At 38.8% G+C, this 22,754-nt stretch overlaps 1 protein-coding gene across 1 annotated transcript in view; it reads right to left on the bottom strand.

Annotated features, from left to right (window-relative positions):
• Positions 1 to 3,309: 3,309 nt before the first annotated feature.
• Positions 3,310 to 22,754, bottom strand: part of GTF2B (general transcription factor IIB) — a 32,010-nt gene continuing 12,565 nt past the window's right edge. The window contains exons 3-7 of the mRNA XM_036099452.2: positions 13,782 to 13,915; positions 8,962 to 9,108; positions 8,700 to 8,829; positions 5,907 to 6,188; positions 3,310 to 3,735 (exon numbers count right to left, since the gene is read on the bottom strand). Of these exons, the coding sequence (XP_035955345.1) occupies positions 3,602 to 3,735; positions 5,907 to 6,188; positions 8,700 to 8,829; positions 8,962 to 9,108; positions 13,782 to 13,915 (827 nt within the window). The 3' untranslated portion in view covers positions 3,310 to 3,601. The remainder of the gene's footprint in view (positions 3,736 to 5,906; positions 6,189 to 8,699; positions 8,830 to 8,961; positions 9,109 to 13,781; positions 13,916 to 22,754) is intronic.

Here is a 22,754-nt window from a genome sequence, read left to right as displayed (position 1 = left end):
GGATAGGGAGGCTGGATGATGAACATTGGGGAGGGTAAGTGTTGTGGTGAGTGCTGTGTGTTGTGTAAGACTGATGAATCACAGACCTATACCCCTGAAACAAATAATATGTTAATAGAAAAAAAAGTTTATATTCTTAAAAAAAAATGTACAGAATGATAGGAAAAAAAAAATAAACTGGAATGGTGACATACCTAAGTGGCAAGGGCTAGGGTTTTTATCCCCTTTATGCTTATCTCCATTTTTCTAGTCATTGAATACATTTGTGTAAGCAGGAAAATGAAAATACTAAACAAATCCTACTACTACACCTGGACTGCAATGGTATTTTATTTTTAATTTAATTTTATTGTTATGTTAATCACCATACATCATTAGTTTTTGATGTAGTGTTCCATGATTCATTGTTTGCATATAACACCCAGTGCTCCATTCAGTACGTGCCTCTTTAATACCCATCACCAGGCTAACCCCTCCCCCCACCCCCCTCCCCTCTAGCATCCTCAGTTTGTTTCTCAGAGTCCATAGTCTCTCATGGTTCGTCTCCCCCTCCGATTCCCCCCCCTTCATTTTTCCCTTCCTACTATTTTTTTTTTTAACATATAATGTATTATTTGTTTCGGAGGTACAGGTCTGTGATTCATCAGTCCTACACAATTCACAGTGCTCACCATAGCATATACCCTCCCCAATGTCTATCACCCAGCCACCCCATCCCTCCCACTCCCCTCCACTCCAGCAACCCTCAGTTTGTTTCCTGAGATTAAGAATTGCTCATATCAGTGAGATCATGATACATGTCTTTCTCTGACTGACTTATTTCGCTCAGCATAATACCCTCTAGTTCCATCCACATTGTTGCAAATGTCAAGATTTCGGGGGGTTTTGATGGCTGCATAATATTCCATTGTATATATATACACCACACCTTCTTTATCCATTTATCTGTCGATGGACATCTTGGCTCTTTCCATAGTTTGGCTATTGTGGACATTGCTGCTATAAACATTGGGGTGCACGTACCCCTTTGGATCACTACATTTGTATCTTTGGGGTAAATACCCAGTAGTGCAATTGCTGGGTTGTGGGGTAGCTCTATTTTCAACTTTGTGAGGAACCTCCATACTGTTTTCCAGAGCGGCTGCACCAGCTTGCATTCCTACCAACAGTGTAGGAGGGTTCCCCTTTCTCCACATCCTCGCCAACATCTGTCGTTTCCTGACTTGTTAATTTTGGCCCTACTGACTGGTGTGAGGTGGTATCTCATTGAGGTTTTGATTTGGATTTCCCTGATGCCGAGCGATGTTGAGGACTTTTTCATGTGTCTGTTGGCCATTTGGATGTCTTCTTTGGAAAAATGTCTGTTCATGTCTTCTCCCCATTTCTTGATTGGATTATTCTTTGGGTGTTGAGTTTGATAAGTTCTTTATAGATTTTGGATACTAGCCCTTTATCTAATATGTCATTTGCAAATATCTTCTCCCATTCTGTAGGTCGTCTTTTGGTTTTGTTGACTGTTTCTTTGGCTATGCAAATGCTTTTTATCTTGATGAAGTCCCAATAGTTCATTTTTGCCCTTGCTTCCCTTGCCTTTGGTGATGTGTCTAGGAAGAAGCTGCTGCGGCTGAGGTCGAAGAGGTTGCTGTGTTCTCCTCTAGGATTTTGATGGACTCCTCTCGCACATTTAGGTCTTTCATCCATTTTGAGTCTATTTTTGTGTGTGGTGTAAGGAAATGGTCCAGTTTCATTCTTCTGCATGTGGCTGTCCAATTTTCCCAACACCATTTGTTGAAGAGACTTTTTTCCATTGGACATTCTTTCCTGCTTTGTCAAAGATGAGTTGACCATAGAGTTGAGGGTCCATTTCTGGGCTCTCTATTCTGTTCCATTGATCTATGTGTCTGTTTTTGTGCCAGTACCATACTGTCTTGATGATGACAGCTTTGTGAATAGAGCTTGAAGTCCACAACTGTATTTTAAAAAGACAGCATAGCCAAATAGCTGGGAAGAACAAAATACCAAAATACTGGTGCTTATTTCTAAGTGGCTTATGGGTATTTTCATGATGCATTTTCCAAATGTTCTCTAATGTGCATGTACTGACTTTTGAGAATAGCAAAAATAACTTTTAAGATCTAGCTAACTGGTTGCAGCTTGCAGAGAAGTCTTTAGTGGGTGGGAAGTTCTGTGGTCAATCACTAGAAACTGGGGAGCATCAGAGGAGAGGACCGCTGCCCTCAGTCCATGCTTGGAAAGATGGAGAAGTGTGGTGCACCCCAAAGATGGGGGTGCCCATGAGGGCAGCACTGACCAGCCTAAGATTCCTTCTTCTTCCTGGGTTTTGTTTTGGGTGGGATGGATTCTGCCTGGAGTCATCACTACTCTTACTGTGTTTATTTCTCTGGTGTTCTCCTCCAGCTTTGAGTAGTACCGTTAGTGTGTCCTACGTTTTGTGCAAAGGAGAAATGCCATTTGTCTTCATGGTCCAGTAGCCACCCCCCCTCCATGGTCAACAGAAATGAAAGTCTGATCTTCTAAAGTCCCTTTTTGGACCTGAGTGTGAATCTACTAGACCGCAATAGGAGATGTACTTCTAATCTAGCACTAACCTCTCGACAGATGTGTAAGAACCGGGACACCTGCTTTAAGGCAGTGCACTTTACACTGTAAGGTGATGTTTAGCACGGATTCAAGGCCCCTCACAAACTACCTCATTGGTAAAAGGGCAAAATTCTGTTGGTTTTTACCTTCAGTGCCTACCAGTCAAGACCCTAAATTGATGTTCCTCGAAGAGTGATATGCAAAACACCTACACATCCCAATCACCTATGGGGGGCTGTGCTTATTAAAAAAATTCCTGGACATTCCTAGGCCTAATAATCTATTTTAAATATTCTTTACCCTATGAGTATCTTAGTAAATAAAAATAATTGCAGATAATGCAGGTTCTAGAAAATTAAATGTTAACATCCAAAAATTGCAATCTGCTAATTATTTACCAGCATCATCTTTTCTGCTCCATAAGCTCATTGTTATATCTCTTCAGCCAATGCCTTTCAAGGTCCAGTTCATCACTTCTGGCTTTTCAATATATATATATATATTTTAATAAATCGCACACACCCTCTTTGATGTTCTTGGTGTCAACTGTGGCTCCCAAAGCCTAACTTTGTTATATAAACAAAACAAAACTATATACATGGAAAGAAACAGTAAACAAGGACCTCTATCAGCTTTATTAGCTGCAATGATATGCATTATTTGTAATTATATTATAAATTACATATAACATGTAATTATAACAAAAACTTTAGTTTTGAAAAACATTTTATTCAAGAATTACATAATTTCAAATATCTTCCAAAATACAGCTTCCTAGATTGCTACAAAAGAAAGCAAATTCAATAAGAAATTTAAATCATTAAATATGTTTCACTAGTATATACATACAGAATGCCAAGCAATTAATATTTAGCCCTGGAATGCGTACCATGTCTTTTGTTTTTCCTTATTAAAGAGAGGCTCAATCCAGCACTGGTATAGGCTATGTACAACAGGCCAAGTTCAGTGTTCAGAAGAGTTTGACATTAGCTGCCTCAATTTACAGCTGTGGTAGTTTGTCCACAGGGGTGTCAAATTTGAAGTCTGTAGGAAACAGATCTGGGGCTCGAGGATAGATTAGCCTGTAGGACTGTCTGATTGTAACATCAGCAACACCAGCAATATCTCCAATTTCTAAAAGACAAAAATCAAAATATTAATTATAATTTCCATCCCATCTCCCTTCTACAACCTGCATTCCAATGTGTGAGATACGGTAGTATAAAATCCACAGTGAAAACCCCAGAGATGCTGCCTTTCAAAACCTAACAATGGAAATCCGTACTAAAAGGTAGAAAGGAGGGCTACAGTTGGTAACAGTAATAATGGCAGTATCCCTATCACCTCAAAGGGCTGTCTCGGCCGTGTGAAGACTGCAGGACATGGGAACGGTGCTCAGGGCACAGCACTAGGAGTGAGACCTACTGTACTGGCCGTCGTATTTAGAACTGACTGCTTCTCCTTCACAGTAAATCTTTCTGAGGATCATGGAAGTTATGCATGAATATATTCCTATAAAGAAACTCACTTTATTATTTCCGTGTTTAAAAGTTCCTCTGCAACACCTCTAGTTAATTCTGCTCTTTTGTTAAAAGGTTCTTTTGGAATCATACGTTAAAGACTAACCTAACAGCCTCTTTTCTCTACTTAGTACATCAGACATTATACATCTGCTTAAGACAGATGTACATTCTAGCATCATGTGGATGTTTTCACTATTACAGACACATAACACTGAGCATTGAAAGTTCACGTATTTCTAGTCTATTACGGAAGCCTAGGAGTAGATCTACTTTTACCCTTCAAAGTCACTGTCACCTTTTTCCTTTTTATTAGAAGTCCAAAGGACTGCTACTTGAAAATTATTTGGTCATAAATACTTAATCAAAATGGATTTTTAAAACACAGGCTATAATGCAAACTCATTTTACCACCTTTTCACAGTTCAAATCCTAAGGTTTTATGGATTTTCAGTGTGGATGCCTGCCATCCATGTGCAATGAGCTAGTCTTAAATGTCGTTGTCTCATGTTGCACGACATTTACTATCTGTCTTCTAGACACGGAGACCGGTGACTCTCAACTGGCTGCCGGGAAGGCAAGAAAAGGGCCTTACATCTCCAAAAAACCCCAAAAACTTCATGTAAAACACAAACAGCAGAAAGTGCCAAGATAAACACTTCTGTGTTGATTAGAATAAACTTTACAACTAGGAATAAAGGTAAGGATACTGCTTAGCTTCAACTTCTCAATTTTACCAGAAGACTCAAAATTTCCTTAAAAAATAGGAGTGGAGGCCAAAAGGAATGGATAATGGCACATTTAAATAATTAATGGTCAGCTTCTTCTTCCTAATCATTCTTCTGTATAATTTGTTACTTTTATTAATAGAGAAACCTGCAGCCTAAGCAGAGGTGAAAAGGCTGTTCTTAAAAGGGTATTACAGTCAGTGCAGGTAGTCCTCTCATTGCCTCACTTTTACATTTAGAATTGACTGCTTCTTTTTCTTTATAGATCTTTTTGAGGATCACAGAAGTAATTAATGAATAAATGCTTGTAAAGAAATTCACTTAGCGCTTCTTTCTGTTCAAAAGTTCCCCTACAGCAGTAAACTCAAAAATGGCTGTAAAAGGTTGAAACTTCTGTCAGTGTCTTCATTAAGAAACTGAATAACGTTTGAAAGGAGAAAGAGAACGGGCTTCGCAGAATGTTACAACCTGACAGTCAGCAGGAACTTCTGATGAGCCCAGCTGTAGGAGGCCATGCCGGGAAGCGGGGACACAAGCGTGGCCCCCACCTCTCAAGATTTAAAAAGCTAAGTTTTGAGGGGGAAAGAAGGACTATTCAAAATAACGTTTCAGGGTGACAAAAATAACTTCTAGAAATGAAAGATGTACAAACTAAAATTCTTAATTTGAATGGGAAAAGTATGTCCATACACAGTTATGCCTCCAAACATTTTTATTTATGAATCACTTAAAATACAGTATTTTGCTTCGAAGTTTTGATTTTGTTTTGATTCCAAGAAACTACTTTTTTTTTTTTTTTTTAAGATTTATTTGAGAGAGAACTCGAGCAGAGGGAAAGAAAATCTCAAGCAGACTGGCCACTGAGGGTGGAGCCTGACACGGGGCTCGATCTCACGACCCCAAGATCATGATCTGAGTCACCCAGGTGCCCTGATGAAGAAACTATCTCTTAAATGTGGGTTCAGATATTTACCTGCTTTATACTTAAAATGGAAATACAATTACATACTACAGCCTTCACGATTTCATCACTACTCTTCCTGAGGAAGAATCCTACCTTTTTGGGTCCTCTTCTCAGCCGATGCCTGTGAAGCCATGTAAATGGCCGCTGCCGCCACAGAGATCGGGCTCCTTCCAGGAACCAAGTCCAGTTCCACAGCTTTACGGGCTATATGTGTAGCTGCCATCTGTACTTGTTTAGGGAGACAAAGGTTGGAACAAAACCTGGACATGAAGTCCCCAGTTGTAATCAAATCCACACTGGTTTCTAATGCCTTCAAAATAAGTTTGAAACATCTACCAATTTCTTTCTTAGAAATTCGTGACACGGCACATATTTCTGAAAGAAGAAAAAAAATAAATCCACATAAGTCATACGGTTCATTTCAGAATACATCATTTCTGATTATAAAATACATTCTAATTGCAAAAATGCAATCATACCTTAAACAGCCTGATTAAAAAATGGGCAGAGGATCTGAATAGACATTTTTCCAAAGACAACATACAGATGGTCAACAGGCACATGAAAAGATGCTCAACATCACTAATTATAGGAAAACGCAAATCAAAACCACTATGAGATCTCACCTCAAACTGGTCAGAATGGCTATTACCAAAAAAACAAGAAATAACAAGTGTTAGAGAGGGAAAAGGATGTGAGAAACGAAAACCCTCATGCACTGTTGGTGGGAATGTAAACTGGTGCAGCCACTATGGAAAAAAGACGGAGGTTCCTCAAAAAACTAAGAATACAAATACTGTATGATCCAGCTATTCCACTTCTGGGTATTTATACAAAGAATACAAAGACACGGATTCAAAAAGATTTATGCATCCCTATGTTCACTGCAGCATTATTTACATTAGCCAAGATATGGAAACAATCTAAACGTCATCAATGGATGGATGGATGAAGAGGTGGTATATCAATACAGCGGATACTATTAAGCCATAAAAAAGAATGAAATCTCATCATTTGCAACAACATGCATGGACCTTGAGGGTATTATGCTAAGTGAAATAAGAGAGAGAAAGACAAATATCACATGATTTTACTTGTATGTGGAATCTAAAAACCAAAACAAATGAACAAATAAAAACAAACTCATGGACACAGAGAACACACTGGTGGTTATGAGAGGGGAAAGGAGTTGGGGTGTAGGCAAAATGAGTGAAGGGAGTCAACTATACGGTGATGGATGGTAACTAGACTTTTAGTGATTACTTTGTAGTATGTAACAGATGTCAAATTACAGTTGACCCCTGAACTCAGGGGTTAGGGGACACCAACTCCCAGCACAAAAATCCATGTATAACTTTTTACTCCCCCAAAACTTTTTTAACTACCAATAGCGTACTGTTGACTGAAAGCCTTAGTGATAACAGTCAACATCTATTTTGTACATGTATTATATACTGTATTTTACAAGAAAGCTAGAGACAGTATTAAAATCATAAGAGAAACTACACTTATGTACTACACTATGTCAAGAAAAACTGCATGTAAGTAGATGCATGCAGTTCAAATTCATGTTGTTCAAGGGTCAAATGTATAATACTGTGTACCCCAAACTCACCTATGGCAATATATGGAGATATATATATATATATATATATATATGTTATATGACATACTAATTACCTCAATAAAGAACAAATCGTGCCTTATAAATGAATCTTTAATCCTCTCAGTGATACTTCCCATAGAGCTAATTTAAAATTTCTCAGTTATTTTAAAAAGGTATTTATTTTTAGAGAGAGAGTGTGCGTGAGCAGGGGGAGGTGCAGGGGAGATGGGGAGGGAGAGAGACTCTCAAGCAGACTCTACCTTGAGCACAGAGCCCGGTGCGGGGCTTGATCGATCTCATGATCTTGAGATCATGACCTGAGCCAAAACCAAGAGTCGGATGCTTAACTGACTGAGCCATCCAGGCGCTCTGTTAATCCCTCTGTTAATTTAAGTGTTTATCACACTTTAAAGAAGTCTTTTAAACAAGTTAAATGTAGGTTCTTATTATTTCAATATTAATTTCTCTTAAGTTTCAATTCACACAAGTTACTCAAAGCTGAAGAATACTTCTCAAGCATATGCACGTGCAATCCCTGGGATTATAGGCTATAACAAAATGAGATCAAATATTTGACCCTGTTATTCTAAAAATTAAACTACCAAACACTTTCAGAACAAATTCAACAAAAGTCTTAGTTTTAGCTGTAATAACCAAAAAGATGATGAGGATAAAAGCCACGGCCTCGTCATAAAATATTCACTGATGAACGAAAGGTAATGGAAGTCTTAAGCTGGAGTGAACCCGGCAGTGGAAGAGATAAGACCACAGCAGCAGTGTGAACAGCTATCACCTATTTATCGTGACTGCAAACTGGACGGAAAATACTAGTTCTCTCAAAGCCTCCAACTCGAGTTTGAAAGTGCAAACTGTGTAACAAGAGACAAATGTCGCTGATGTTTTCTAAGGCTTGACTCCTTCACCTGCAGAGACCTGTGCTAGGAGCGGAAATGGTTTTCCACGCATGGAGTGTACACACTTAACTAGTAAGGAAGGCGTCCTCTGGCTTATGATGCCAGGCCTCAAAGTCCCCAAAACAGAGTCAGTTCAAAAGATCTCATGAGCAAAGAACATGGAGCTTACATGGGCTAAAGTGACATCACATGGGAAAATAGCCTGAAAAGAACATGGTTAAGATCACAGAATGAATTTTTGTCAAGGAACAAAATAAAGAGGCATTTGGAAATGATACTAAGATGGATTACAATATGTAACCAGGAAGACATGACAGCTTCGTAGTGTCAAAGCTGCTTGACTTTGGTCTGCAACTAAACACTTACCTTTGAATGTCCTGGGAACCCCTTCTTGTCTACAGGCAATATAGAGACAAGCGGAAGCTATGGCATCATTAGCTCTGCCCTTCAGGCTCTTCTGTTCATACACTTGCTTGAATAAATTATTTGTTCGATCCTTCAAAGCAAAGAAACGAAGTTTAATTAACTTCAGGCCATTTAATTAGTTGCAATATCAAAATTTCATGTGTTCATTAAATTATGCTAAGTCAATGCCAGAATGGCTTAAAGGAGACAGACAAGAACTTACAACTATATTTCGAGGGAGGTTGATTCTGTCTGCCATAGTAGTGATTTCTTTGAAAGCATTCATCATTGCTCGATCAGAACTACTCATTGTTCTCCGATTTTGGTACTTAGAATTGCCAAATTCGTCAAAACTTGCAGCTCCTGTACCCTATAAAACAAAGTTTTACAACTTTATGCAAAAAAATTTTTTAAATCTGAATGAACAGACATTTCTAAAAAAACATAACTTACACGATCTGACTCCATAAGCCCAAGAAATCTACCCTGTGCCTCCTCCTTATTCCTCAGTAGAACAAGTACCAGGTTGAGATGGTTTAAATGAATATCTGTGAGAGAACCCAATAATATAAACCATCACATTAATAGACCTAAGGAGAAAAATCAAAGGATCATCTCCAAAGGTGCTATAAAGGCAAGCAAACAAAACTCAAAAGCCATTTTTTGATAAAAACTCACAAAACACTACAAATGGGTACTTCAAGTTAGAAGTTCTCCCAGGCCCAAAGCCAGCACAATGATTCATGAAGAAAAGAGGCATACCCTGTTTTATTGCGCTTCACTTTACTGCACTTTGCAGAGACTGTATTTTTGTACTGTTGTTAACATATTGAAGGTTTATGGCAACCCTATGTTAAGCAAGTCTACTGGTGCCATTTTTCCAACAGCATTTGCTCACTTCAGGTCTCTGTCACATGTTAGTAATTCTTGCAACATTTCAAACTTATTATATTTCTGATGGTGATCTGTGAGCAGGGATCTTTGATGTTACTGTTATAATTGTTTTGCGGCTCCACGAAGTGCATACTTAGAAGACGGCAAGCTTAATAAACTGTGCTCTGACTGCTCCCCTGAGCCGCTGTTCCCCCATCTCTCTCCCTCTCCTCGGGCCTATTTCCTGAGACTCAACAATATTGAAATTAGGCCAATTAATAACCCTATAAGGGCTTCTCTCTGTTGGAGTCAAAGGAATAGTCACATGCCTCTCACTTTAAATCAAAAGCTAGAAATGATTAAGCTTAGTAAAGGAAGGCATGTCAGAAGCTGAGACAGGCTGAAAGCTAGGCCTCTTGTGCCAAACACAGCCACGTTGTGAATGCCAAGGAGAAGTTCTTGAAGGAAATTAAAGTGCTACTCCAGTGAACACGCAAATGATAAGAAAGTGAAACAGCCTTCTTGCTGATATGGAGAAAGTGTTAGTGGCCTGGATGGAAGATCAAACCAGCCACCACATTCCCTTAAGCCAGAGCAAGGCCCTAACTCTCTTCAATTCTGTGAAGGCTCAGAGACATGAGGAAGCCCAAGGAGAGGAGTTGGAAGCTAGCAAAGGTTGGTTCCTGAGGTTGAAGGAAAGAAGCTCTCTCTATAACATAAAGCACAAGGCGAAGCAGGAAGTGCTGACACAGAAGCTGCAGCAAGTTCTCCAGAAGATCCAGCTACGAGAATTCATGAAGGTGGTACACTCAACAACAGATTTTCAATGTAGATGCAACAGCCTTCTTTTGGAAGAACATGCCATCTAGGACTTCCTGAGCTAGAGAGGAGAGAGAGGTCAATGCCTGGCTTCAAAGCTTCAACAGCCTGTCTCTGTTGTTAGAGGCTAATGCAGCTGGTGACTTGAAGTTGAAGCCAATGTTCATGTACCATTCTGAAAATGCTAGGGCCCCTAAGAATTGTGCTATCTATTTTGCCTGTGCTCTAGAAATGAAACAACAAAGCCTGGATGACAGCACATCTACTTATAACATGGTTTACTAAGTATTTTAAGTCCACTGTTGAGAACTACTGCTCAGAAAAAAAGATTGCTTTCAAAATATGACTGCTCATTGACAATGCATCTGGTCATCCAGGAGCTCTGAGATGGAGCTGAACAATGGGATTACTGTTGTTCTCATGCCTGCTAACACAATATCCAATCCATCCTGCAGCCCATGGATCAAAGAGTCATTTCAACTTTCAAGTCTTATTTAGGAAACACATTTCATAAGGCTACATGTGCCACAGACAATGTTTCCTCTGATGGCCCTGGGCAGACTACACTGAAGAACTGGAAAGAATTCACCATTCTAGATGCTGATTCATGAGAAGAGGTCATAGTATCAACATGAACAGGAGTCTGGAAGAAGTTGATTGCAGCCCTCATGGGTGACTGGAGGGCTCAGGACTCCAGTGGAGGCAGGAACTGCAGAGGCGGTGGAAACAGCGAGAGGACTAGAAGCAGCAGGGAGCCTGAACATGTGACTGGACGGCTGCGATCTCATGATCGAACTCTCACGTCTGAGGAGCTGCTTCTCATGGATGAGCAAAGACAGTGGTGTCCTGAGCTCAAATCTATTGCTGGTGAAGATGCTGTGAAGATGGTTGAAATGACAACAAAGGATTTGAAATATTAACTAAACTTAGTTGATAAAGCAGTGGCAGGGTTTGAGAGGACCGACTCCAATACTGAGAGAAGTTCTGCTGTGGGTAAAACGCTATGGAACACAGGCTACAGAGAAATCGCATGTGAAAAGAAGAGGCAATCGATGGGGCAAACTTCATTATTTTAAGAAACTGCCAGAGCCACCTACCATTCAGCAACCATCACATCGAAGCAAGACCCTCCACCAGCAAAAAGATCATAATTCACTGAAAGCTCAGATGATGGTTAGCATTTTTTAGCAATAAAGTATTTTTAAATTAAGGTATATGGATTTTTTTAAACATAATGCTACTGCACACTTAATAGTGTCAATAAGACTTTTCTATGTACTGGAAAACTAAAAAAAGGCATTTGACTCCCTCTATTGTGATATTTGCTTTACTGTGATGGACTGGAACCAAACCTGCAGTATCTCTGAGGTACGCCTGTACTAGGAAAACTGACCAATATAATGTAATTATAATTACATAATGTACCTAGATAACAATTATATTAACTATACTGGTGTAATTATTTTAAAATTAGGCAGAAGAGCAAGGGGTGGGGGGCACCTGGCTGGTGTAGTCAGTAGAGCATGTAGCTCTTGACCTTGGGGTTGTGAGTTCAAGCCCCACGTGTGGCGTGGAGTTTACTTAAAATAAAAAACATCAAAAATTAAAAATAAAATAAGGCAAGAGAAAAATCAGAAGTACTAATTTGGGAAGGAAGCGATAAACTATTTGCAGATAGTATTTTTGAACACCTAGAATACTCAAAATCACTGTAAAACTGCTATAAATCATAGAATCCATTAGAGGCAAGGTCAAAATTAAACAGAAATCAATAGCCTTCATATGTATAGCCAGTTATAAGGCAATGAAAGAAAAATACTCCAATTGCAAAACAACAAAAAAGGTAAGTATCTAGAAATCAACTTAAACATGCAAGACCTTTATGAAGAAAACCTCTCTAGAAGGACACATACGACTTAAGGAAATGGAAAGGCATACTATGTTTTTGGACAGAAGATTTATCAGGAAGAAGTCGATCTTCCCTAAGTCAATTTGCAAATCTATCTAACCAAAACCTCGCTGAAAATAATTTTTTTTTTTTTTTAAACAAAGTGATCCATCCTAACCTTTAAATGGAAAAGACAAGTGAAGAAAATGCTGAGAAAGCAGAGCAGGGAGGAAGAACTAAAGCTACTAGATACTAACAGTATGGTATGACATCTGACGGCCGGAGCCAGGACAGAGAAAGGATAGAAAGTCCGGAAATATTCCCAAATACATACAGAAATCTAGTATATGACAAATGTAGCATCTTAAAAAACTCTCTTTTGCCATGTAAGATAAACAACTGTCAAAGGATACAGGAGAAAACTAGCAATAGTGGTTACTGGCTTCTGACAGGGAAAGGGGGTTGCAGTGGGAACTGAGTTTGGGGGTCAAGGGTAAAGAAAATTGTTCTTTTTACATTTGTGTTTGAGTCATGTATTTCCTTTTGAAAAAATTAAACATTAAAAAAAGTCACAGTGTCAATTTGTGGCAATCTGAGATTTTAAAATGTCCTCAGTATACTTTTTTCCCCAGCCTGTAAAGCTAAAGTAAATGTAGAAATCACCCAAAGATATTTCTGAATATAATACTATCAACTTTAACCTAGCCTACACTGTTTTTCAAATTTTATACGTACTTTATAGAGCATGAAAAAATAATGACCTGCTTTTTCATAATATTTTCTTGAAAATAGACTGCAGTAGTCTACATAGATTAAGTCCTGAAATCGCATCCCTCGCTTAGTTCTTTGGAATATTGCCACCACTCCTTCCAATTCAGATAAAAGAGCAAAAAAGAGCCAGGTTGCCAGACAAATTATACTGCTGCCTTATCTAACAGCAGCAGCTACCATTTACTGAACACACACTACACGTGTGCTGTAAATACTTTACCTACATTCCCATGTAACCCTCAAAATTTCTACGAAGTACTCTTACTCTCACTGATGACGAATGTGAAGCTTACATACATCACTTACGTAAGTCATAAATCCACCAGCATTAGAAAACAGGCTATACCGAGCTACAATTTATCTTAGGTAATGTGGGGGGGGGGGGGAAGAAAAGACATTCATAGTATTCAAGGAACATATCAATATGAACTCATAAAGAATTTTTGTGCAAAATGGGCTTCATGGAAACAAGGGCCTGAGACATAGACTCTGTAATCACGACCGGTTGCTCTCCCCTTTAAGGTGGAAGAAATGTGTAAGGGAAAAATCATTCACGATAGTATTACTGGTAAATCTTATTCTCAGGTCAAAATTCCTCATGGGGGCAGTGATGGATACTTTTGCAAAGTTCCCCAACTCCCAGGTCTTTGGTCAGTCCACACTTTATGTTTTCTGCCGAGGGGATCTATTACCTTGCCAATCATGGTAGACAAATCTCCATCACTCAGAAGAGGATTCTGAGAGTCTCCAACTCGGGATGGATCTTTTGTTGCTTTATCATTGCTGAAAGTTCTCCATTCAGACCCCACATCGATAACCCGGTCACCTAAGAATATAAACACAAATCTAAATGGTCTTGTCAAGGCAGGATTTACTGAACACTGTGTAATACCCAACGCAGCCCTTATTCCTAGGAAATCTCAACATGGACGTCTAGGCTCCAGCGTAAGTATCATGTCTCAGACATGTGGCCTGAAGCATTCCTTTAACAACTGTGCCAGTCTGATAATAACCCTCTTTATTTATTTTTAAAAATTTATTTTTTTGAGAGACAGAGTGAGAGAGAGATCAAGAACGGGGGGGGTGGGGCAGGGTAGAGGAAGAAGCAGACTCCCACCCACTGAGCAGGAAGCCTGATGTGGGGCTCGATCCCAGGACCCTGGGATCATGACCTGAGCCGAAGGCAGATGCTTAACCGACTGAGCCGCCCAGGCGCCCCCAATAATAACCCTCTTTGAACATTATGCTATGATTAGTCATATTCTAACTCTTGGAAGAAAAAGAATTAGTCAAAGACAAATGGCAAAATAAAGCTATTCATATGTGATGCAAAGATAAAATAATATGATTCAGAACCAAAATTTGCAAGAGGCACAGAAAAAAAAAAAACAGAAAACACTGCTCACAATGGTATTATTAATGCACACAGTTTCATATAAAAAGTTATTTTCATGGGAAATGCTTTGCAGAGAACTAGGCCTAAACTTATGTTTCAGTAACTATTGGACAAAAAAATATTTTTGGCCAAATAATTTATACAGAGAATAAAATGTTAAGCCTAGAGCCAGTGAGAACAAAGCCAGGCAGGGAAACTTTTCTTTTTAAGCAAAGAGCCAGTGGCAAAATAGGTCCTGCCAAAAAAAGCAGCTATGAACAGATCTGGTTGATTACTGCTTTGGAGGGGGTGCTCAGTGGCTAGTAACGTCTCCACAGTGACAAGGGTCACCCCTGAACACCTGCATAAGCTGTCATTGTGTGAACGTTCTCTTTTAATCCTCACAGCCTCGTAAAGGTAGGTACCACTTTTACTGCCACTTTGGAAATAAAATTAATTGGCTAAGATCACCCAACTAGAACTGAAATGTGCCTCAGATCCCAAAACCTGCTGTTCCCTACTGCATCTGTAAAGCCTCAGCTCCTCCACCAAAGTGTGATAAAACTGAAAGCAGGAACCAGCCCATTTGCATTGCTGCCTGAACAGAAAGGAGAAAGAAACGGAAGAAATTCGTTACCTCAGCAATTAAAAGACGTTCTGGTACTGACAGTCATGAACATAATGGTTATGAGCATGGGCTCTACCACTGGCCACTTAGCCTTGGACGAATTATGTCATTTCTCAACTTTCAATTTCCCCAACAACCGTACAATTTAAAGACTATAAAGATTAAATAAATGAATACAGGTACATTGCAGGTAAAGTGATTAAAAAGTTCAAAATGAGTGCTTGATATTAGCTATTGGCTGCTATGAAAATGAAAATAAGAGGACAGATATTCTGACATTTCGCTCCTTTTGGTGAGGGGAATAAGGAGAGGCACCAGTTATAAAACATTTGTCTCCACATTAGACTTTGAAAGTAGCAGAGTACTCTGCTACAGGTATTTGATCAGAGGGGCAGCAAAGAGAAAAGAAGGAAGGAAATTATGTAGACTCTGCTAAGTCTTCTGAACTATTTTCTATGTAGTTAATTAAAATGCTTATACTCCAAATATAATAATCATAATCTAATCCTAGTGTTATATTTAAGAAAGCAGGTAAATGTGCAATGGAATCATTCAATCCTGATGGTTTTGGAATACTTTATTTTTCTTTGAACACTCCAATCACTTGGGAGTAACCAGACATCACTTGGACTATCAAGTGTTCCTGTCACAAGGGAACTGAGATGAGAGGTAGGGTCCCCATGTGCCATACCTATATGTAGTTAAGAATGGCCAAGGAAGGCAGAAGCAGGGAAAACCAGTTTATAACGCAACTTCAGTAGATGAAAGGTTGAGCAGGTGGCCCAAAATAAGGACAGAAAGGTTAAATGGATAGCACCGTCATGAATGGATTACTCTGCTTCCTCCTCATAAAAACAAACATCACTAAACTTGGGAAGCAGTTCTAAGATTTTTAAAACTTACCTGAAAGTAACAAAACCTATAATTATAGACTGAAGTCTTATTGCAATATTAACTAAACAAGGCTCTTGTCTCAAGGAGACCACTCTAAAGAGACCGATTTTTCTTCCTTTTTATAAAAAGAATAATAATGCTTGCCTACCTATATATATATTAATATAAATATATAACCAAAAAAAAAAAAAATTACCTGTATTCTCAACACCAGAGAAAACCACTGTAAATATTTTGGTATATATATTTTCTGCCTTTTTTTTTTTAAGATTTTATTTATTTATTTGAGAGAGAGAGCACAAGAGTGGGTAGGGTCAGAGGGAGAAGCAGACTCCCCGCCGAGCAGGGAGCCCGATGCGGGACTCGATCCTGGGACTCCAGGATCATGACCTGAGCTGAAGGCAGTTGGTTAACCAACTGAGCCACCCAGGTGCCCTATTTTCTGCCTTTTTAATTCATGTGTAGGTTTTTTCCTAAAATTAAATCATATTGTGCCCATTCCATGAAAAGCTCTATTCACCACATCTGTATCATAAACAACAAAACAAGATTTTTAAACAGTTTGGCCCCTTTAATAGCATCCACCAATTAAAGTGATACTCTGATGTCTCCATGTACTATGTTTTCTTTTTTTTTTTTAAGATTAATTTATTTATTTGAGAAAGTGAAAAGAATGAGAGAGAGCAAGTGGGGGGTTGCTGCAGAGGGAGAGGAAGAAGCAGACTCCCCACTGAGCAGGGAGCCCAGGACCCTGGGATCATGACCTGAGCTGAAGGCAGACGCTTAACTGACTGAGCCACCCAGGAACCTGTTTTCATTTTTTTTAAAAAAACATTTTTTTAATTTATTTTAAAGAGAGAGAAGGCGCATATGAGTTGGGAGAGGGGTCGGGGGAGAAGAGAAGGGGCAGAGTGGGAGGGAGAGAGAGAATCTCAGACAGACTCCCTGCCGAGCTGGAGCCAGATGCAGTGGATCCCACAATCCTGAGATCATGATGTGAGCTGAAATCAAGAGTCAGATGCTTAACTGACTGAGCCACCCAGGTGCCCCATGCACTATGTTTTCAAAGGGAAAAATGTGAATCTAACTTTCCTAGTCAGAGAACATGCGCAAAACAAAAAACTATGGCCTTCATATTTGGAGTTACTTGCTAAATTCTAAGTTCAAAAAAAAAAAAATCAAATGTCATCATTAATTTGTAATCTTTTAAAGAATGTATTAAGAGAACAGCATAAATGAAAAGGTAGGGAGGTACGCTCACAACTTTTAAGTCTCTCTAGAAATCGAAAGATGAAGCATCTTGCCTGACTTTATTTCATAGCATTTTCCTTTTGGCCCCCAAAATAACCTACCATGAGTTTCTTTTATTGGTTGCTTTGTAATGCCTTTAAAAAGAAAGACGGATTAGGGGGAAAAGGGGGTTAGGGGAAGCTGGCCTAGGATAGTATAAATAGAAAAGCCAGAACTTGGTAGTGATGTAATTTTTCCACATACGTGGGAACAATCTACATGACTCATTCAATAATCTGTGATTTGTGCTAAGAGCCATTCCCTCTTTTTACATTTTACTGCTCAAAACATAGCATTTATAAGAAATAAAATTTCCAAAATAACTCAAATAGCATATCATGAAACTATAACTGGACCATCAGATGAAGTGCATGAGTAACAGAACAGGGCAGACCATTCAGAAAAATCAGAGTGCATAAAGGATTTTCATTTGAAGAAAACCTAAATGAGGCAGCATTTTAAAAGTTGCTCTGGAAGAAAACTGCAATACATAATCTTTTCAAGAGTAAGTGCACAAGTCAGCCATAATGTTTAGGTATAATCAACCTCTGGCAAAGCAGCAGCCTGCCGATAAACACATACACACAAACACGCACACACATACAAAGCCTCCCATATCCTTTCATGTTCTAGAAACAGAGGAGCACGCCAACTTTTACCAGTTCGTTCTTAAACCAAACACTGATTTTTGTAAAATGAACACCAGATAGAAAGTCTATACAGGAAAATTTATAATAGCCAAAAATAATACCACTACAATAATATACAGAACAGCACTGTTCCTCCATCTAGAATGTGACTGCTACCACTTCGATCAGGTTCCTCAGCCAAAAAAGTAAACGCCCTCAATATGTATATTCTATATTCCACACATGTCTATATATTAGAGCAGTGTCTAAAGAGAATGAACTGGGGCGCCTGGGTGGCTCAGTCGTTAAGCGTCTGCCTTCAGCTCAGGTCATGATCCCAGGGTCCTGGGATCGAGCCCCGCGTCGGGCTCCCTGCTCGGCGGGGAGTCTGCTTCTTCTTCTCCCTCTGTCTACCACTCTGCCTACTTGTGCTCTCTCTCTGTCAAATAAATACATAAAATCTTAAAAAAAAAAAAAAAAAAAAGAATGAACTAAGATTTTTACCATATTCTAAAGAGAGTAAGTTTCATCTCTTTATTTTTCAAGAACAACTTGAGAGTAACTGCCAAAACCATTCACACCAACTACTTTGGCACCTACCTCATGATTTGGCATTTCCACTCTTAAATATTTACCTACAAAAGTCTCCTACGAGAATGTTCATAGCAGCATTACTCACGTTACTAAAACCTGGGAACAACCCAATGTCCATTAATAGGAAAATGTATACAATGGGATATCCCTCAGCAAACAAACTAATGACACATGCAGTAATGTAAACGCATTCAAAAACACTATTCTGAGCCCCCAGAATGTCAGTGACTAAAAAACCATACTATATGATTCTGATTATAGGAAGTTCAAAAACAGGCAAAATAATCTATGAAGACAGAAATCAGTACAGTGGTTGCTGCTGGGTTGGGGGACAGAGGTGACGGACTAGAAAGAAACATAAGGGAACTTCTGAGAATGGAAGGAAATGGTCTAAACATCTTGATGAGTGCTGATTACACCGGTATATGCAGTGTCAGGATGCAAACTGTACATCTGGGATCCGTGCGTTATACTGCAAGTATACTTCAGTACATTACAAATAAAAATGCACTCCCACCAAAATACTGCTGATTTTGAATTAAGCTGCACCAAGCCTATCCATTATTTTGGGGACGGAAGAACAATTATCAATCTTCTTGGACAAGGGAATATACTCTTTCTCAAGCTCTTCTTTCAGATTGTATGTATGTCACATTTATGACTACATCTAATTTTTTTTCTGTTAAAAATCCCATTTTCTAACTAGTAATTGCTATAATATTTTATATGCTTATATTCAGCCACTTTTAATAGACTATTAATTTTTAAAATTTGATCTGAATATTCTAGATATAGAATCCCATCAGTAGCAAAGAACTTGTTCCTCTTCCAATGCTTAACTTCCATTTCTATTTTATATCTACAGCGCTTGTCAAAACTCTCAAAACATTTCCTCTCACATGCCCTTGGCCACAGCCAGTCAGGGAGTGATGCTTAACTTCAAAGGGGGTGGAAAAGCATAAACATACCATGTGGCTCAAAGAAGAACCAGAAATATCAGCATACAGTCATCAATGCTGTTGCACATGACAATCAGCAAGTAGAATTAAGCTCTCACTTTTGTGGGATTTATGTATACATTCATAAAAAAAGATTGTTCTAGGACTTCCTTTTTCTGTCACACAACAAACCAAGGAATCAGTTAACTTTAGCGGTTGGTTCTTTGCAAGTCTTTACTAAGGACATTTTTTAAATGTTTAAAAGATACACTCCCACTGGTGTGAGGGATTCTTGATTTGCAACCCTGAGGGTCTTCTGCCACAAATATAACATTTCCTTCTGTTGTATCTTTAATACTTTATCATATTCCCTTGGATCTTCAAGTAGTACCATAATGGCTATCTTGTCTTTACCACTTTCTCATTCACTCTTCATATTCAGATTTCTTCTCCACTTTACTGATTCAATTTTCTAGAATGTTAAGTCAGCTAATTATTATCTATAACAGTTTTACTGTGTTTGTCTCCTTGTGCTACCTTATTTCTTTCTGAAACATTTAATAGAAATATTACTGAAGCTTTATTTCACTGATTACAAAAAATCAGTTATTTTCTAACCTTCTTCTAGTAAACTATATCAGGGGCAGAATTTTGTTAAGTCCACTGGATCACTGTTCTTCTTCATTGTAGTTTTTATTCATAAGCCTCACGGTGACTTTTCTGCTTATCCATCCTGTACCGAAAAACTATCAAATCCATGTACGCTGGTGGCAATCATGTCAGAAACCTTCCAATCCACCGCCACCAGGAATTCTCAGTCTCTCCAGGTACCCGAAGTCCCTGGCAGTTAACAGATGACCCAAATAAAATAAATTCCCAAGACGACTCTAGAAACTTATTAGGAAGGATACAGGTTTGTAATTAAAACAAAAATAATAGTAGCAAAAACAAGATAGAACTTTTTCACATTAACAGTCCACCGTTAACAGTCCTGGACTAGTGTGACCCAGGCTCCTCCTATCTTTTTAATAAGCCACCTTTATCATGACTAGGGTTTGCAGCATTAGATGCCTGTTGGTGGTTCCCTTTACCATGTCTGTATTCTAGCCAGTAGGAAGGAGAAAAAGGGAAGGTATATCCCTTGTGGCAGGATCTAGAGTTGCACATACCTATTCTACTTACAACCCACTGGTTAGGTCACATGGTCATACCTAGCTGCAAGGGAAGCTGGGAAATACAATCCAGTTGGGCAGCCACACACCCAGTTACAATGTGGGGATCCTACTACTAAACCAAGAGTGAGGTAAGAGAAATCAGGCAACAACCAGTGGCCTCTACCACTACAAGGAATAATGGGGTAGGAGAGAAAGGAGATGAGAAAGAATGTCCTGTAGAACCAAGGCACTTTGCCTTATAGTCTAAAGGAAATAGTACACCAAGACAAACAAATATCTAACCTCTTTACCATGCAAGCTATAAATATAAATCCAAGCAGTTATTTTGTAGTACACTATTAAAACCAGAATGGCTTATGGTAACAATCTAAACAGTGCAGGGGAAAACTGCAACACACCAAAAGCAGCCAGAAAGCCAACCCTAGAGAGTCTGATCTTCTAGGCCTGACCTAGACTCAGAATGTTTTTGTTTCTTATTGTAAATTAATAAAGGAATTTTTAAAAAGAGTATTAAGAGGAATCACCCTAAATTTCAGTTCTTTCTGCTATCTTCCCGGAAAGTGATTTGAGCATTTTGGTATATAACCAGTGGTAGAGAATTCAGAAGTAGGAGTCTTAGAACAACATTCTCAAATTACTTGTTTTCAAAAGGTAGATTAATTAAAACCATTTAATTTGAAACTATAAAATTTTCCAAAACACGCCAAGTCTAAAAGTTCAATAATCAGAATGTATTATTCAAGGTGGACAAGCCCTAAGCATTGAGTTTTTTAATTAAAAAAAAAAAAATTAGGATGCTTTGGAAAACTGTTTAGGTCAACACACTGTATGTGTTAAATCTAATGCTGAAAATGAAATGCATCCTTAGCTTCCACACCTTCCTCAGTCATCTAGCCCTTCCTATCATTCCTCCTTATGCTATTTCAAAGAATCTTGACTTTAGGGTTACTGTACATTCTTAACAGAAAGCTTGCATCAGAGACAATTCTCAAAAGATATCTGATCAACATACTTGGAAAAAACAAAAAACTCTACAAGTCAAGAGTATAGTTACCATTTGGAAAGCCATTTGGAAAGGAAAATGCCTTGTAAATTCCATCCCGGAGAACCTGAATATAGCTCTTTTCTCCTCAGATACAGGTAGGTGTGCAGCAACAACATCTAAGCTAAGGAACTGCAGCTCTGACGGAAGGTGCATCCTAACCTCGGTCACGATAATTTGAGTCATTCATAAACTAACACCTGCAGGCCTCTATCCAATGGGGCACGTTTTTTTTTCCCTCCACTTGGAATGACCTTCCCTCCATAAACCCTTACCCATACTTAATGATCATGTTTCAATGTAAATTCAACAGTAATTTCCCCAGGAAGTCACTGCTTCCTTCCTTTGTGTTCTCACCAAACTTGGAAGCTCTGGAATAGAACTTTTACCATGCTGTGTTGTATTAATGCACCCTCCTCCTTTCCACACACTAGCCGAAGAGCTGCTCCAGAGCTTGCTTAGAGCATCTAATCCTTCTATCCCTCTCCCTGACTGGCACAGTGCCTTAACAGAAACAGGCTTGTTAAATCCTACAGATTGGGATTTGAGTGGCTCTGTCACTTACTAGATGTGAAATCTTGAACTAATTACCTAAGTACTCCAAGCCTCAGTTTCCCTCCAAGAGTGGTTGTGCTGACCAAGTTAGTAATTCTCTGTTGCTTAAGTAGCATCTAAATTAAAAATTCTAAACTAGGTAAGAAGGCTGTCTCTGAGGCCTTAGAAGAGGTGCCAAAGCAAGAATTTGAAAGTGAATATTCCTGAATTTTTTCCTTTAGGAAACACTATAATGCAGATTTAAAGATGGTAATCCGGAAATCTTTAAAATGCTACAGTTGGAGAGCACTCCATATGCTAGACCCACTCAAACATATCTTGCAACTGACTTGCTATGATGAACGGCAGCTCAGACTTAGAATAACCTTTTTCTATGAGGTTAAGAAAAAAGGAGTACTTGTACCCCCAAAATATGTATCACTGAAATTTTATATTATACATTTAATACATTCATTCGATTTTTAACAATTCCTAACAATTCTGAGATGTATGGTACCTGCTGCCTGTTTTGGAGGTGGGGGAGGGGGAGTCACGACTTATTTTAC

The sequence above is a fragment of the Halichoerus grypus genome, chromosome 5 (genome assembly GCF_964656455.1).
Source record: "Halichoerus grypus chromosome 5, mHalGry1.hap1.1, whole genome shotgun sequence".
NCBI lineage: Eukaryota > Metazoa > Chordata > Mammalia > Carnivora > Phocidae > Halichoerus > Halichoerus grypus.
This window is presented reverse-complemented; position numbering and strand designations above follow the sequence as displayed.